This window comes from Phalacrocorax carbo, chromosome 24, assembly GCF_963921805.1.
Source record: "Phalacrocorax carbo chromosome 24, bPhaCar2.1, whole genome shotgun sequence".
Taxonomy (NCBI): domain Eukaryota; kingdom Metazoa; phylum Chordata; class Aves; order Suliformes; family Phalacrocoracidae; genus Phalacrocorax; species Phalacrocorax carbo.
The window spans coordinates 914,256-930,202 of record NC_087536.1 but is presented as its reverse complement, the minus strand read 5'-3'; the positions used below and the strand labels follow the sequence as shown (position 1 = coordinate 930,202).

General features: G+C 49.0%; 1 protein-coding gene across 4 annotated transcripts in view; it reads right to left on the bottom strand.

The window, feature by feature from the left end:
* Positions 1–4,884: 4,884 nt before the first annotated feature.
* Positions 4,885–15,947, bottom strand: part of LOC104053155 (tetraspanin-15) — a 63,963-nt gene continuing 52,900 nt past the window's right edge. For 3 of the 4 annotated variants that reach the window (XM_064472927.1, XM_064472926.1, XM_064472928.1), the window contains exons 6-9: positions 15,712–15,765; positions 15,007–15,123; positions 13,060–13,293; positions 4,885–5,405 (exon numbers count right to left, since the gene is read on the bottom strand). In XM_064472927.1, the coding sequence (XP_064328997.1) occupies positions 5,166–5,405; positions 13,060–13,293; positions 15,007–15,123; positions 15,712–15,765 (645 nt within the window). In that variant the 3' untranslated portion in view covers positions 4,885–5,165. The remainder of the gene's footprint in view (positions 5,406–13,059; positions 13,294–15,006; positions 15,124–15,711; positions 15,766–15,947) is intronic. The other variant, XM_064472929.1, reaches the window with a different exon arrangement.

Here is a 15,947-nt window from a genome sequence, read left to right as displayed (position 1 = left end):
AGAGCTGAGCCGCGGGGAGGAGAAAGGAGATATTTTAAAGGGTGCTGGGCAGGGGAACAGCCTCTTTGCACACTGCTGGGTGCTCCCTGCTATGGGAATCCTTCATGCGTGGCCCCAGGAAAATCACAGGGTCCTTCCTGGGTGGGGCAAGGACGCACCGAGGTGCCAGGACCTTCCCTGCGGATGCACCGGGGACCCTCCAGCACCTCCTGCAAGCGACCACATCTCGCCTCGGTGAACTTTCAGCCCTGCCTCACCCTGCGCCAGCCCTGACCCTGCCCCACCTCTGCTCTCCCCATATTTAAGAAAATCCAGATAAATTTCACGGGGGTTCCATCTCTGGTCTGTTATTTCTGCTGCTCAAAGGCCCATGTAAGCGAAGCATAAGAGGTTATTACGGAGGTTTGCCAGTATGATTACCAACACAAGTTTAGTTAACAGAGCTGTTGCGACGGGGTTGCTTGCTGGCAATAAGCACCCATTTCATTTTCAGGGGGAACCTGCACAGATAAACGGGGTTTTGCAGAAGCAGAGTTCATCTTCCCCCGTCTCCTAAGCACAGATTTTACACCATACACACACTGCCACTTCCAGATATCTTCTTTCAAACCTGCTGTTCTATTCCCCATAATAGTTTCTTTGGATTGTGCCGCGGATGCTAATTAATCTCCTAATTATCTGACCTCCAGTGATTGCCTTTCACACTTGACTTGGGTGGGAGAACAGTTACTCTTCATGGCAGCCCGGTCGATGCCTCCCAAAGTCACTTTGAGAGCAGTCGGGGAGCCAGCCTCTCCGCATCCCCTGTCCCGGCTGCTTGCATCCGTGGCAATATCATACCACTATCCATCTATTTTAGGGAAGAAAAATCTCAGTTCAAGCCAAATAGATTAAAAATATAAAGCAAACGGGTGTACAGCTAAATAGCTGGAAGGGCCCAGGACTGGCCACGTCAGCTCGCTTGGGTTGCTGAATTACTGACCCATTTTCCCCCAAGGCAAAGACCCATATGGGCTCCAGCCTTACCCCAGTTGCTACTTGAAGACACCTCTTGATTTAACAGATTTGGGATTTTTTTTTTTTTACCACATTAACCTGGTGCAGGAACCAATTTATTTTAGGGGCAAACACGTCTGGACAGACAACCGTGCCCCAAACCTCGGCGTATTAAGGGATAACATCAGCCACAAGCCTTGGCTTCCTGGGAGTAACATTATGGGGCTAATTCTGAGGATTTTAGGAAGCTGGTGCTGGCAGAAGAAACAACAAAATACCCAGCCAGCTGCAGGCATAAATATTTTTGCTTTAAAATTGAGCTGGTACCTTCTAACAGATGAACCGTCACAACCTCCCCCAAGAGATTTCCCCACAAGCTTCTGTGCTAGCTCAGGGTCCCCAGGTGATGGACGGGGACACACAGCCCTTCAGCTGGGTCTGTGTTGGGAAGAAATATACCTTTTTTTTTTGCAATTTAGCTTGGCTGGCGAGAGCTCTACCCCAGCTCTGTTGGGCAGCAAAAATAACCCATCTGATAAAGCCACACTTTGTTAGATCCACTGATAAATGAAAGGTCTTGGTTGATTACAGCTGATTTACGACAGTCATACAGCCTAGGATGTTTTCCTCTGATGTTTTACATATAAAGCTTTTTCCCCCAAATCCTTGCATACAAACACAAGCACGACACAGACTAGGGCTGTTGCAAAACACGACTGTAAGCGCGCTAGAAATGAGGGGAGGAAAAGAAAAGCGCTGTTACCTTTGCCAAACAAACCCCACTTACCACCCCCCCACCCCTGCCCCCCTCCCCTTCCGCAAAAACAAGTTTTACCATGAGTTAACTCACCTCGACCTCCTCAAAAACGTTCAGAAATGGGAGGACGGGGCCGTGGAGTAAAGTCACAGATTCTGGTGGCTGAGGGAGCCCAGATTGCCTTGAGATAAAGCTGCTCTTGCCACCATCGTATCGACGCCCACTGCCAAGCGCTGTGCAGCTCCCAGCTTAAAATGTATTTTGGGCAACGCTGATTGACTTTGGGAGCAGAAAGGCATCACGGGACGCAAATAGGCCTCCGGAGAGGATGGGACATTCAAGCCAGTGGAGACCTGGCCTTGCGCAGCAATGATCTCTGGGTATCAGACCACTGGGCTGTAGGAAAATGCAAGTTGTCCGTTCCCAGCTTGCAGAATCTGGAATCTGCATCTTCTGGGGTTGTTGGGGGGGTTTATCTGCACCAGTTTTGGCTGGATCGCGAGGGATTTTGGAGGGCAACTGCTTTTATTTTCTTGCTCTGTGCAACGTCATGTACATCTAATCTTAAAGAATGGAAAGAAATTCTTCAGGGACGTGCTCCTAAAACCCCTGGGGACGGCAGGAACAGCCCCGTGGCCATCAAATGCAGTTTCTTTGGCTTTGTGGGCGTTTTTTTTAGGGTTTTTTTTTTTTTTTTGAGGGTTACACACAGAATCATTTTGCAGTTTCCACATTTTGCTTTTAATGTGTGGAACACCCGTAAATTTGATTTCACGAAAACCAAGCTCTCGGTCACACGAGTGTGCCCGCTTTGCTTCCCGAGCTGTCTGCTTCTATTTAACGCCTGGCTTGCTCGCCTCCACTTAGCCTTTTAACAGGGGTATCAATAAATCCGCATCAAAGCAGCGCCTGGCCCTTCGTCACGGCTGGCCTCATCGTCAAGCAAAAAAACGAGGGATGGGAAATCAGACTTTGTGCTTTAAGGTCATCCGATAACGGGGCTTTTCTCTCGCCTCTGGGGAGATTATTCGATGGCACGGTCTGGAGTCTCAGCGGAAGCAAAGCAAAACCTGTTTGATACTTTATCCCTGCTCCTATTGTCTTCCCAGCTCCTGTTTTGCTTGGAGTTGTTCTTCCATGTGCAGCAGAGCCGGGTTGGAGCAAGGCAGCAGCAACTTCAAGGTGCAAAAAACCATAGGGTGAATTAAGGCACATTATTGCCATCCTCTTTATTTGGAGTTACGAGGCATGTTTGCAAGCGGGAGGAAAGCTTTTGCAAACTGCACTTACGATTCCATGCTCCTGCTTAAATCTACCTTTCCCATTCTTTGCAGGCATTTGCAGAGCAACGGTCCATGGGAACAGGGGAGCCGGCTGCCCAAGCTGATGCGAGAATCAGCTTCTCCCCATCTCCCATTGCTCACCACCTCCCGAAACACAGCGTTAGCCCAGGCATGAAAGCCTTGCACCCGACCCGTTCCGTGCTGCCTGCGCCGGGGCCCAGCACCGGCGGGCTCTGCCCGGCCGGGAAAACCGTATAAAGGTGCTGGTCCTGCAATAAAAAGACTAGAAAGGGAATTTCTCTCCCCAAATACCTGGAAGTACAAAGAGCAGGTTGAATTTATCAGCTTGTATTTCTTAAGGTTTCACTAAAACCTCCCCGAGAGAGGGGGAAGAAGGAGGAAAAGCAAAATCCCCAGAGCCCGCGAGCTGCTCGGGGGAAGGCAGCCACCCTGTTATTCCCCAACGGATCGTGCTCACCTGATTTCCCTGGCTGCAGGTCTTACCTTTTCCATTTGCAGAAAAAAAAAAACCCCAACAATTTTGGCCATGCTATTTTAAAAAATTTCAGTGACCTCACTGCTCAGCTCTTGTGGTTCACAGCTCCATTTTCAATGTGATTTGCGGAAAAAATAATGGTTCAAAAAGTGTTTTTTCAGGCCTGTGCTGGGGATTGCTTCTCGTTTAGTTAAAAAATAAAGCCTGGAAACAGTCAGAAGAGGGAGACAGAGCCCGGCAGTCACACACCAGCTCTCACCTTTCCCTGCTCGGGCATCCAAATAAACGAAGCCAGCCTCCAGCTTCTAAAACACCCTTATTAATAAAAAGCGCCACTAATAAAGCCAGCTTCGCCCCCGCCGAGCGGTGCTCCAGACACGTTGCGCTTTTGAAATATAGACTTTTTTCCCTTTGCATTTTCCTTCTGAAATGACTCCTCTCGCTTGATAGATGCAGCAGCTACAGCCGCCCTGGGGGACCCCGGGGGATTTTGGTACATTTGGAGAGAAAACATGTCCCTGATCTACGCTCCCCCCTTCGTTTGACTTAGGGCCGCCGGGGGAAGCTTTGCCATCGGTAGGTTATTGCTGAGCCCGCACCAGAGCAGCCTGGGGAGCTTTGCGGAGGGCTTCACTGGGTTTTTTTTTTATAGAAACACACTTATATTTTTGCAATTCATCTTGTTTGAGGCTTCCCTCTGCAAGCCCGTTTCCCAGTACGGCTCAACTTCCTGCTCCAGGATTGGATGCAACACACGCTGGCTATTTAATTCCCTTACCCCGAGTCACACGGGAGGGAATTGCCACCTTGATCGCCAAGCTGTTGTGCTAAAAAATAACTATTATAAAAGGTAATTCCTTACCTGGTCATTAGAGGTTGGTTTCGAGCAGAGGGGAGTTACCACCACCCCCAGGGACGGCATGTTGCCACAGTAAAGCTGTCTGTGTTTTAAAAATTGCTGGGCTCTCCTTTTCCTTGCCTGGGGAGAAAAACTGGAGCCATAGTTCATAGGGAAGAGCTGGAAACCTTCAGAAATGGGTGTTTCCCCCCTGTGCAAGCCTTGCCCAAACATCCATCTTGCTCCAGGAGGTGCAAGTTGTGCCTCCCTGGGGATTTGATTCCTGGAAAAGCCCTTTAGAAAGGCTCTGCAGAGCGAACTGCTCCATTTTTTCCTTTAGCTATGTCTTTCTGTGGCCTGGGTACAGCTGGGGATCTACCACAAAGCCACTATTTTTCAGGGGATCAGGCTAAATATAACTATAAAGATACCCCAAAGTGCAACGACGACGTTGCCACTCCCCTCCCCGGTGGCCCGACCGGCGTGCGGTGAGTGGAAGCGACTTTACAAAACACAACAGAAGTCACATTTATTGTGTAAAAAAAAAAACAACAACCCCAAAACCCAATAAGGAGAGGTACAAACACTTCGAAATGTCAGGGTAGTAAAAGGACCCCGGGGAGCTCATGTGCCCGCACAGTGCACTGCATTTTTTGTAACCTTCCAGTGTTACTTTACAGTTTCCCCCAAAGTATCTCCTGAACCTGAGAAGATAAATCATGTTATTTCCACATTCAACACCTGCTGCCTCCCCAAGAGCTTCGCTCCAAGCTGCCTTTCAGTCCTCCACCTTTCTCACACTTTGCTGTGGCAGATGGCGCCTTCCTCCTCCTCCTCGTCTTCCTCCTCCTCAGCATTGATGGGGATGTAGCCCCCTTCCTTGGGCAAGCACCAGCACCAGCCCGCACCGCTCAGATCCACCGCCCTGAAGCTGAAATCCCGCATCTCCAAGGCCTTGAAGTCGACGGTGTCTAGCTTGGAGTAGATCTCGTTGAGCTTTTGCCAATACAGCCAAGCCATCACAAGGCCGATCACCTGCAAAATACGAGCGTTACAGCCACTAGAGCCACCCAAACCCTTCCTGAAGGCCTTCTCGCGCAAGGGATGCTGTCACCCAAACTTCCCAGCCTGGCCACGAGACAAGAGAGGACAAGATCCAGTAAAATCTTCTGCCAAAGCAGCAGGCTCGTTGCTAAACTCATTAATTGCCACATCCATCTCGTGACTTCCCTGGCAGCGGCGTGCGGATCCATTGGGCGTCACCATTGCAAAGAGAGCAAAGAGTCCAGGCTCTTACTAAAATTAAGGTCTTGCTGCAAGCGTGGTGCCACCCAGGTTACGTCCCACTTCCCTGCTGGCTGTCAGGGAAGTAAAAACCACTCTTTAAATCTTTGGGAGAAGGCGGGGGTGGGGGGGGGAGAAGCATTTTCATCAGCACAAGATTTCAAGCCCGTTGCACTGATTTCACCTGGCGTTTCCTCCGCGGCGGCCCCGGTCGCGATGCCAGCGGGGGCGCGGATAAGGCGTCGCGGGGACCAGGCGCTGATGAGGGGCACGGCGGCAATCAGAGCATTCTCAGCACAAGCTACATATTTTCTACTAACCCTTTACCCATCTTGACTGCTGATCCTTAGAAATAAGGTTCATTCCCTGTAAGCCCCAGATTGCAGGGCTCAGCATCAGGATACGAACAGGGCAGCTTTATAGGCATTTTCAGTGCACGAGGGGATGGAGAAGGACGAGACCTTCTTGAGTCTCAGGGCTTTTCCTCTCCATTTTGAGGCTAGCAGTCAACATGTTTTTCTGCACAACCATTCCTTGCAACAAAGAGTCAATAAATAACCCAGTCGCACCTGTAGCGTCCATCAGCTGGTTTTGGAGCTGAAAACATGTTACTAATCATTTCTCTGGGTCCTAATCGATCCATTAAATGGTCTGGAAAGTGGGAACATCGAGAGAAAGATAAATGGGGATAAGGGCAAAGGGTTGTAATGCATCTTAAATTAGGGACCATTTTATCCCCGAGTGGAAAGTGAAAAGCCCTTGCCCAGAGGGGGCTGCAGAAAACGGAGGCAAAAATTCCACAGGGGAAAAAGCAAGTCAGGGAAGCATTCACCCAACGAGCTGAAAGCAAACAGGCAAACACAAACACCGGGGTTTGTTAATTTACCTTTCAGGGACGGAGAAATACCCCACCATGCGCACGGGCAGCTTGCACCTTGCACAGAAGCCGCCCCCCCCCCCCCCCCCCCCAAATCAGTTGAATACTTATTTTTCCCTCCCAAATGCCCCTGGAGGTGGATCCCAAGGGGACTCCCCTGGATCGACTGCTCTTCCTTCAACTCAGAGGAAGCAGAAGACCACGGCCCTTGAGATGCTCTCCTAACACTGAGGGTCCTTCCTTGAAGTCCTCAGTCGGAGCTTGCCCTGTTCCCACTTTCCTAATTGCACCTGCCGATCCTCAAAGCGCATCCTACTTATCTGATGTTCACCTAACTACTGATAACAGGACGAATCACTGAAAGAACAGACGAGGTGCCGGGGGCCGCTGCGCGGTAACGGCTAGCAGGGCTTTCCCCACTGCGGGACCTACAGAAATGCTGGACTCGTGCCATTAGGGTTCTTTGCCAGGGAAGAGGGCTGCAGGTGGTGAAAGAAAAACCTGGAAAGAAAAGTCTGGAAGCATCTCAGCATCTCCTTTTTTTATCCAAATAGCCTGAAATCAGGCTAGCTTACAGCCCCTGTAACTTTTGTGTATGGATCTATGTAGCTCCCTGCCGCCCTCAGAATATTCACAGCTGCACTGCATATTATCTACCTGTCTCAGCAGGCGACTGCTTCCCAAATACTCTATGAAATGATTTCAGCCCGAGTACGGCGCCGGCATGCAGCTCCGACTCAGGCTGTGCGAGATGCGTTCGCTCCCCGAGAGCCTGCGCAGGACCAGAATCAGGCTGTGCAGCCTCGGGGTCACCTGGGACGGAGCTTGCGTTCGGCGGCGAAGCAAAAATAACAAAACTAAAGGCTTTGTCATGGAAACCAGCAGGGTTCGTGCTCTCCTGTCTCCCTGTGTCCTCTCTTCTCTCCCCAAAAGCTGCCCAAACCTCCGGGTGGGGATGCAGGAGGCCAAGGCTGGTTGGGCGATGCTTGGAGATGGCTCCGTCGCTCCGCGAAGTGCAGGGCAAGCCCACAGCAACCGCTCCCACGTGGCTCTAGATAATAAGATTATGCTAATCCATATTCAAAAGCAGAGCCCCAAAGGGTTTAAAAAGTTTAAAAATAATATTTAAATATATGTCAAGCTTTAGCATTATTTACTTCTAGTAGCATGTCATCACCGGGTAGATTAAAATCCCACCGCTGATACAGAGAAAGGACCAACCAAGCAAAACCCTTTGAAATGACAAATTTTAAGGCAAACATGTCATTTTTCTCCTCCCTAAACCAAACCGTAATTCAGAAAAGATTTGTGCTTACAATACATTTAATGTAAATGAATCCAATTCTGCAAAAGCACCCAGGTTCAGGGATATCATCGCTCCTGCTCCTCTCCTCCCGGCGGCGATGAGAAGCCCGAGCTACCGCAGGACGCAGCACCCCGGGTTAGACTGGGGATTTCTTGAATGGAATAAAATTACCGCAAGCCCTCAGTCAGCCTTCACTCTCCTCTGAGTTATGAACCAACTTCCATTCCAGCTCGCCTCTAAATATCCTTTTCCACTTAATGAAAACAGAAAAAGCTGTCAGGAATATAGATGCGTTCAATATCCCCGGCACCAAGGGCACCATGTTTTCCAGAAGCAGAGAGACTTCTAACGTGAGCGCTGATTTTATTGCACGGCAATATGAAGGAAGGCGTTATTGCAGAGGAGCGTGTTAACAAAATGTATCAAGTATGAGGATAAAAAAAATTAACAAGCTGCTTTTCTCCCTGTCTGCCCCTCCCCGTGATGGTAACCGCCAGCGAGCGAGGGGGGAACTGCCTGGGAGTTGCCGCTTGCCGGTCATTTAAAGTTAGAAAATCGCCTGTTCTTTCTGGCTGCGTTCAGCAAAGTACAGAAACCATCGCTGCCTCGGGAGGTCTCCAGTCTGCTGCTTTCTGAGCTTTTTGCTGGGGGATTTAAAGGCACGGGGGTACAAGATCATCGAGTAGCTGCTCTTACAGTGTGCAGGAGCAGCTGCGCGCAGAAAAATAAATCCAGAGACCTCTGCGTGTCGAGGGAAGCAATAGAGCGTGCAGACCAGCTGGAGAGTCACGCTACGATTTTGTGTGTGTGTATATATATCTATTGCACTAGCAAGGGCACCGTGTGCCTGTGTATGTATGTATTTTTATATACACATATTGCAACTTGCATTGATAATGGTATTTGTAATTTGGTGGCACCCAAAGTCAGGGATCCCCCGCAGTGACAGCTACGGGGAAAAAACCACCCCACAGATGACGTTATTTGAGACTTACGGCCTCGGTTCCCGTCTGGACACTGGCCGGAGGGAGCGTGCAAAGGCTTGCACAGGCAATATCCTTCCTGCACCCTTCCCTTCGCACGCGTTTTCCTCCCGGCTGGGGCGTGCTGCCCACCTTGCCCTCTGCTCCCTGGCCACCTTGAGACGAATCAAGGAGGGAAACTTTGCAAAACCAAAGCATCACTGTTAGAAACAATGATAATCACTACGGCCATGCAGATACCTAGATTATTATATTTTAACTTACTAAGCACATGATGTTGCACCAGGAAGGAGATATCCTGTTGCTTTTTTTCTTTTTTTCTTTTAATAAAATGCTAAATTTCTAAATACACAGCAAAACAGAATGGGGGGCAGACGTCTGCTGCCATTTCCCACTTCTCCACCTTCTCCCAGTAGCAGCTCGGTGGCCTTGAGCTGATCCCGACTGGCATTTTGCACTGAAGGCCAGCCGCAGATGAAGACCTTTCTCTCCATCTCTCAGCAGCACCTTGGGACTCCCCTGGGAAGCCACGGCTGAAATATGCCCCAAAGCCATCCGATTTAGGGGAAGAAACTTCTGCATCTTCATTTTCAACCAGCAAAAAGGGTGAGCGGTACATCGGCTGTCGGCGAGGGCCAGCCATAAATTCTCCCATCCAACCCATCCAAGCAGCTAGAGGAAACTTGTGTCCATCAGAGAGAATAAAAAAATAAGTGCTCCAGAGCACAAATCCTCAGGGATTTTCTCCCGGACTCCTGGGGGCTGTATGACGCTTACGAGCCGCCTGCGAGAACAGGGAAATAAAACCCATCCATCAGCTGGAGCTTTTTATATTCTCCCGCAGCACTTAATCCAACGCCTGGTTTGTATTTCTCCCGGCCCTGGGAGTCGGACCTCCCTGCCCCAGCAAAACCATGCGGGCACACGCCGCCAGGCAAGGGCAGTCTGATCATTTTTCTGGTTTAAGCCCCAATTATAAACACTCCTTTAACCCCAGAAGGCTCCCATGGGTGTCTGCAAGTCCCTGCTACTGGAAGAGCCTTGAGTTTTCTCTATGCAAAAGAGGAAAAGCTCAAAAAGCAAATTAAAACCCTGCTATTTTTTTCCTGAACTTGCAGTTATTTCGAGCCAACTGAGAAGAGTGACGCTGATTATAACCGGATGCTGTAGCATGATTAAGCTGTGGGTGTTGGCCTGTCTGGCTGAGCAAGGACACCATCCTGCTGCTGTTCCCAGCTCATCGCTCCAGAAATTAAATAGTTATTGCCCCTGACACAGCAAACGTCTCACTTCATCCGATCCCATTACTCAAAGGCGTGAAGGGTCATCTTTCTATTACAAGAGATATCCAGAAGAGATTGGAAATACATGGCCCGGTGGTTTCAGCGCCTGTTCTCCACTCTTTTTTTTGTGGTGGCAGCAAAGCACCCTGGTTCCCCAGCGCGATTTGTCTCAGATGAACCCCAATACTGCACTTCCAGGGATCAACGCTTACTCTCTCCTTCAAAGCCCAAAGCTCCCTTTCCCCCTGGAGCTGACAGCAGCCAACGAAGACTTTTTTAAACCATTTCAAACAAGACAGCATCAGTCCTAATTACCAGTTTCCTACCAACATCGCGAGCCCAAAATCAGATGAATATGGAAGTTTGGGATACTTTAACGCAATTAATGGTTATTCCTTCTCTTCCAGCACTTGAGGAAGTTAAATACATACAACTATTTGATGCTATGCTCCGATTTCCGTGGTTCTGGTGCAGCGCAAAGCCGCCTGCTAGACATAAGCCACCTATTTCTGTCTCCCACATGGGTGCTGTAAGATGTATTACGAGGCTTTTTGGTGCTCAGCTCCATCCTTGCCAAGCCGCAGCTTTGCTCGATGTCTCGTAGCGGCTCCGCTTCTTCTTTCGGATTAAACAGGTTTGCATTAGGAACAGGTCACCACAGCGCTGACATGGCCGAGATCTAGTTGCAATATCCACCCCCTCGCTAGGAAAGGTTCGCTGATTGATGGCTCGTCTGGCAAAGGGAGGCATGCTCGGAGTCAAGAAGGTTTTTGGAGGAGGGGAAGGGCTCAAACACTCATTTTCGCGTTATTATACAACAAGAAAAAGGTCTGGAAAACTGCAGCTGTTTTCCCTTAGGGGCGTGCATACGCACATGTGCACCCGCACGTGATCGGTGGCTCGATTCGGGGCGGAAGGGTTGCGTTTTGGGTCCTTGCAGAGCACCTGAGAGGAGCTCAGCTCCTCCAGTCACGTTTTGCTTAACAAGGGCAAAAATTAAGGATGCAAAATAGCAACAAAATGGTGCTCAAGAGCCCTTGCAGGGCGACAGCATGATTAACCGCATCCTGCTGCATCACGGTCCCGACAAAACCAACTCTGGTCATGCAGAAAATAATCCGCCAGCCCAACGAGGGTCTTCTGCAAGTAAAACTTTCTGCAAGAAAACCGTTTTCCATGCAGACATCACTGGCTGCTACGCAAGCCCGTGCCTGGCTCCGCAGGCCCTTGCCCATTGGGGCGGCTGTAAACCTGGATCCTGCTAAACAGAAGAGTTGAATCGTCTCAAGCTTTCCCAGAGCTAATCAAGTAAAAAGCAAGCATTTGTCTTTTATTGGCTTTTCCTTCCATAAATTGATATTTATAGACCAAGCTCCTGTGCAGGTCATGGACTGCTAATGGAAAAATCCCTTTTATTCCCCTTTTCTACTACATTAAGCATGTGTCAGCTGCTTGAAAATATATCGCCTTCCATCCCCTGGAGCAACTTCGATATTAAAAAGCAAACAAAATACAAATTAATCTTGCAAAGAAAGAGGGAACTTTGGCAATACAAAGCCCTTTACACAAGGAAACATTTAACATACTGTCACCAAGAGATGAAGACGCCAACCTGCAAAATGCCCGTTGCAAGTCTAACGTTGCATTTCTGAGGACTGAAACAGTTGATCTTCTGGATTTATGCTCTTAGGAGGGAACATCTACCTCTACGCTGACGCCCTATTACTCTGTAGCTGCTCCCAACGTAGAGCTTTGGAGATTGATGAAATATCGAACCAGAGGTAGCAACAATTTACTGCGAGTCGGCTGCGCTGCAGCGTCGATAGATATTAACCCTTGGTGGTGACCTTCCCCAGATTGTTTTTTTCTTTCTAATAGGACTGGTGCCACTTTCTGCTTCTTTAGGATGGAGAAAAAGGAGTTGAACTTTTTCCTGCTCTTGTTTCTACCTAATTACACTGGCTACGTCTTCACCTTGCTGAGGAGGATGAAATCCCATCAGAAAACATCCCCTGCAAAGGCGCGGGGATGGAAAAGTGGGAGATGCTTTTCCTGAGGTCAATATAAAAGCTGCTGAAAGAGCCCCTGGGCGTGGCAAAGGGGAAAGAGCAATACATGAGGTTATTCGGCTTATTTTAACTATAAATTCTTTTAATGCATGCTGTAAACTCCTTGGATAATCTTGCTAGAGGCACAGAAGGTAGAGATGCAGCCAGTATAAAACAAATCTATGTGCTTTGCTGCACCTGCTGAAAGATCTGGGGTTGCTTCACAGTTAAACACAACTAGTACGAGGCCACAACGTGAACTTGCCGTTGACTGCCAGCGACTAAATTACAACGTCTTTTTGAGAGCAATACGAAATGTATCACAGTTTGGCCTTGGTCTGCAGCTTGGCTGAGAAGTAAGGCAAGGAGATGGGATTGTTACTGGAGAATGAAACATAGCGCGGAAAAAAAAAAGAGAATTAAAGGCACTCTGCAAAGACAGAAAAATAATCAAGTTGCTGCATTTATGCTTCGCTCTGAATGAAATACGACAAATGAACACAACCACTTCCCCACTCCTGAAATAGGATTTTTTTTCCCCCATTGCTTGATGGCTTTCTTAAAAAAGATAGACAGAGTCATGATTTAAGAGCTATCATAAAACTACAAACTCCCTCTGCCTTGCAATGCCAGGAGACGGGCTGGCTGCTGCGCAGTGACGTACCCAGGCAGGATTTTTCCCTGCCTCCTCGGCCGTTCAATCAGTTCAACACCCAACAGGACCCAGCAGATTTAGAGCTTTCCCTGACCCCAATTAGACAGACACCCGCATGCATGAGGAAGCAAAGCCAAGCCGCCTGCCCTGTGCCCTCGGCCTCTCGCAAAGCTATTTGGGGAAAAGCAGAGAAAACTAAAAATTCAGTAACTTCCCGCGTGACAGAAAGCCAAAATCTGATGGTTTCCCACACCTGGGCATGATGGAAAGACAACCCTGAGAGCAATAACTGCCCGCTCTCCATGGGCGCTCTGTGTCCGACAAAGTTTTTCTTAGGTCCTTCTTTCCGCACAAGAAGAGCCGGTCGCTTGCCCCAAATCCAAGCACAAATCTCGGGCACTCGGATGATGAACATCAGCCGAGCTCCAATCCCCAGCCTTTGAGCCCTCGGGCTGCTCGTTGTCACAGACGAGGCTGAAGTTTGATCCTAAGGAAGAGCAACACCTTGAGGAAAACTGGGCAAAACCCAAAGCTGGACTCGGGACGTGGATCACGGTCCCAAGCTTCTCCCCAGCATCCTGCAAGTTTTCCGCCAAGGCGGTTTGCAGCTCCACAGCGGGAGTTTGCAGCTCCTGAGCGGGACACGACAGATACCCAAGGGCCAAAGATGGGACAGCTCAATACATTGACTCTTCCCAAAGTTCAAGGCACTGTCACGTCCCCCCATCGACAGCGCCAACCCCTTCCCCCTTGGATCAGCAATTCACAGACAATGTTCTCACCCCAGCTTTCTGCTGACAGCTGCTGGGGATGAAGCTGTTCTAGGCTGACAGCTCCTGGCAACACAGATGGCCATTTATAACTTAATTCCCTCCAAAACTTGACAGAATCAAATCCAATTTATATTTAAAACCTGAAAATCGTGAGCAGATGGGAAGAACGAGGTTCTTCATCTGAAGAGCATTTAACGGCACGCCAGAAAATCACAACGCTTGCTCAAAAGCACTTGATATTCATCAAGGCTCAGCAATCCTTATTGCCATCTCTGGTTTTTCTCCCTGCCCCTCCCAGTTAAAAGCATCATGTTGGCAGGTTAATGGGTAACGCAACAGGCGGCTCCTGTAATGGACTCTCGACGCCCTGCGAGGCAGATGGAAGCTGTTGCCTCTATTACGGCACTTTCTCCCCCCATTTCTGTGCCTGTTACATTTCCTGGAGCTAGCACAGCAGAAGTCCATTGCTCATCTGCATGCTTTGGAGAAAACACTGTAGAAACATGGAGCATCGCAGCGAGGACTGGGCACAAACCCCTCCCCCACCTTGGTTTTTCATTTGGACCATCTGAGAACTCAAGGGGCAAGTCCATCCTTTGAAAAATTAGCTCAACGCACCACATATTTCCCCAACAGCTTCTGCTTCATTCAGCCGCTATCCTACCTTTCACTGCAAGCAGAAACACATTAAAGAATAAAATCATTTCATGCCCACTTAGATAAAACCCCATATCTGGAAAGCATCACCAAATGCCTCCAGCAGCAAAACCAACGTTGCATCCAATGAGATAAAAAGAGAGCGTTTGCTTGTGAGTCTTGAAAGAAAAAAAAAAAAAAAAAGATCAAATCAACCCTAAATCATCGTAAGTTTTGTCAAAAATAATTCTGGAAAGAACAAAGAGAGACGTTCACCTCCTTGCTAGCACAGTGCCAACAGTGTTGCAAAGCTGCAACCCAACATTTCTCTCCGTATCGAGCATCTGTGATGGAGAGCTTAATTACCTGTGCTGGCAACTTGCTTGGATCCTCAGGCATCGCTAATGGGAAATGGATTTCATGATGCATGGCAAATCCTGCTGAATTTACGATTATGGTTTATTTTGGTTAATGTTTATGCCCTATTTGGAGAGAGCTGTAAAAACAAATTCAAAAGGATCGGCTGTGCTAGCATATGCATGCCTTGCTTTTAGATGCTGTTACTTGATCACTCATTAGATTTCAGGAGCACATCACGAGACAGCCAGCACCGCAGTCGGAAACTGTTAATTTTGCTGTGGATGCTCTGGAAAGCGCTGTGACTTTCCCCACCTAAGACACAGACCTCCGATGTAAATGGAGGGGGAAAAAAAATAACTAAAAATGAATTCTTTTCCTCCCCCAGTGCAATGAAAGAAGCTGAAAGGATGCCAACCAGAACCGCCACATACCTGTGGAAGCAGCAGGGAGAAAACGATGCCCAAAGTGGCCTCAAAGTTGTCTCTGAGCCAGAGCCCGACGGCGTGGATGCAGCCTCGCACGTGGATGACGCTGAGCAGCTCCAGGCGCTGGGAGCAGAGTGAAGAGAAGCATCACGGTTTCATTGAGATGTTGAGTTGGGGGGGGGATGTTATTGCTTGCATTCGCTCCTTCTTGCAAGCCAAAGGAGAAGTGCTGCGTGAGAAGTGTTTGGGAATTGCTTTCTAGGATTGGACCTTTCCTGGGGTTTCTTGCCAAAAAAAGGACCCTGGGAGTTATGGATCATATGCACGGAGAAACTGCAGCCCTGTGCTGCAATACAGCTCCGCGGTCACCCCTGAAGGCTGCAGAATCAGCTTCTCTCCTACCACCAAGCCTCAAAACACAATTCAGGACCAGCATTTCCCAGGGCTGATCCAGGAGAGACCTCGTTGCTCTCAGAAAGGCCACGCCAAAGCTTGCAGGGACTACCCAAACACGCCGCGAGCCTGCCCAAGCTCCGCGAGCCTGAGCAGCGCCCTGGGACGCTAGGGAAAAACAATAAACGTTAACTTCTATAGAGCTGCAGTAACAGCCGTCCTTGGTGGGGAAGAGCTTACCTGCACGTAACCAGTTCATTTACGGGGGTTTGGGGAAGGAGAAGCAAACCTTGTATGTACGAAGGAAAAAGCTGTTACCTCCTTATCGAGCGTCCTGTATCCACACAGGGTGTTAATGACTTCTCCAGGGACCTGCGAAGAGAGAATTGGTGAACAGACTTAGCTCAGGGAAAGCCAAAGGGGAAACATAAGAAATAAGAAGAAAAAAGTAAAGAAATAGAAGAGCTTGCCCAACTGCCTCCACCATTCACATAGCAGCTGCCCTCAAACCTCGCTTTGCCACCACGGGCTCCTTTTTGCACAAATGCCATGCT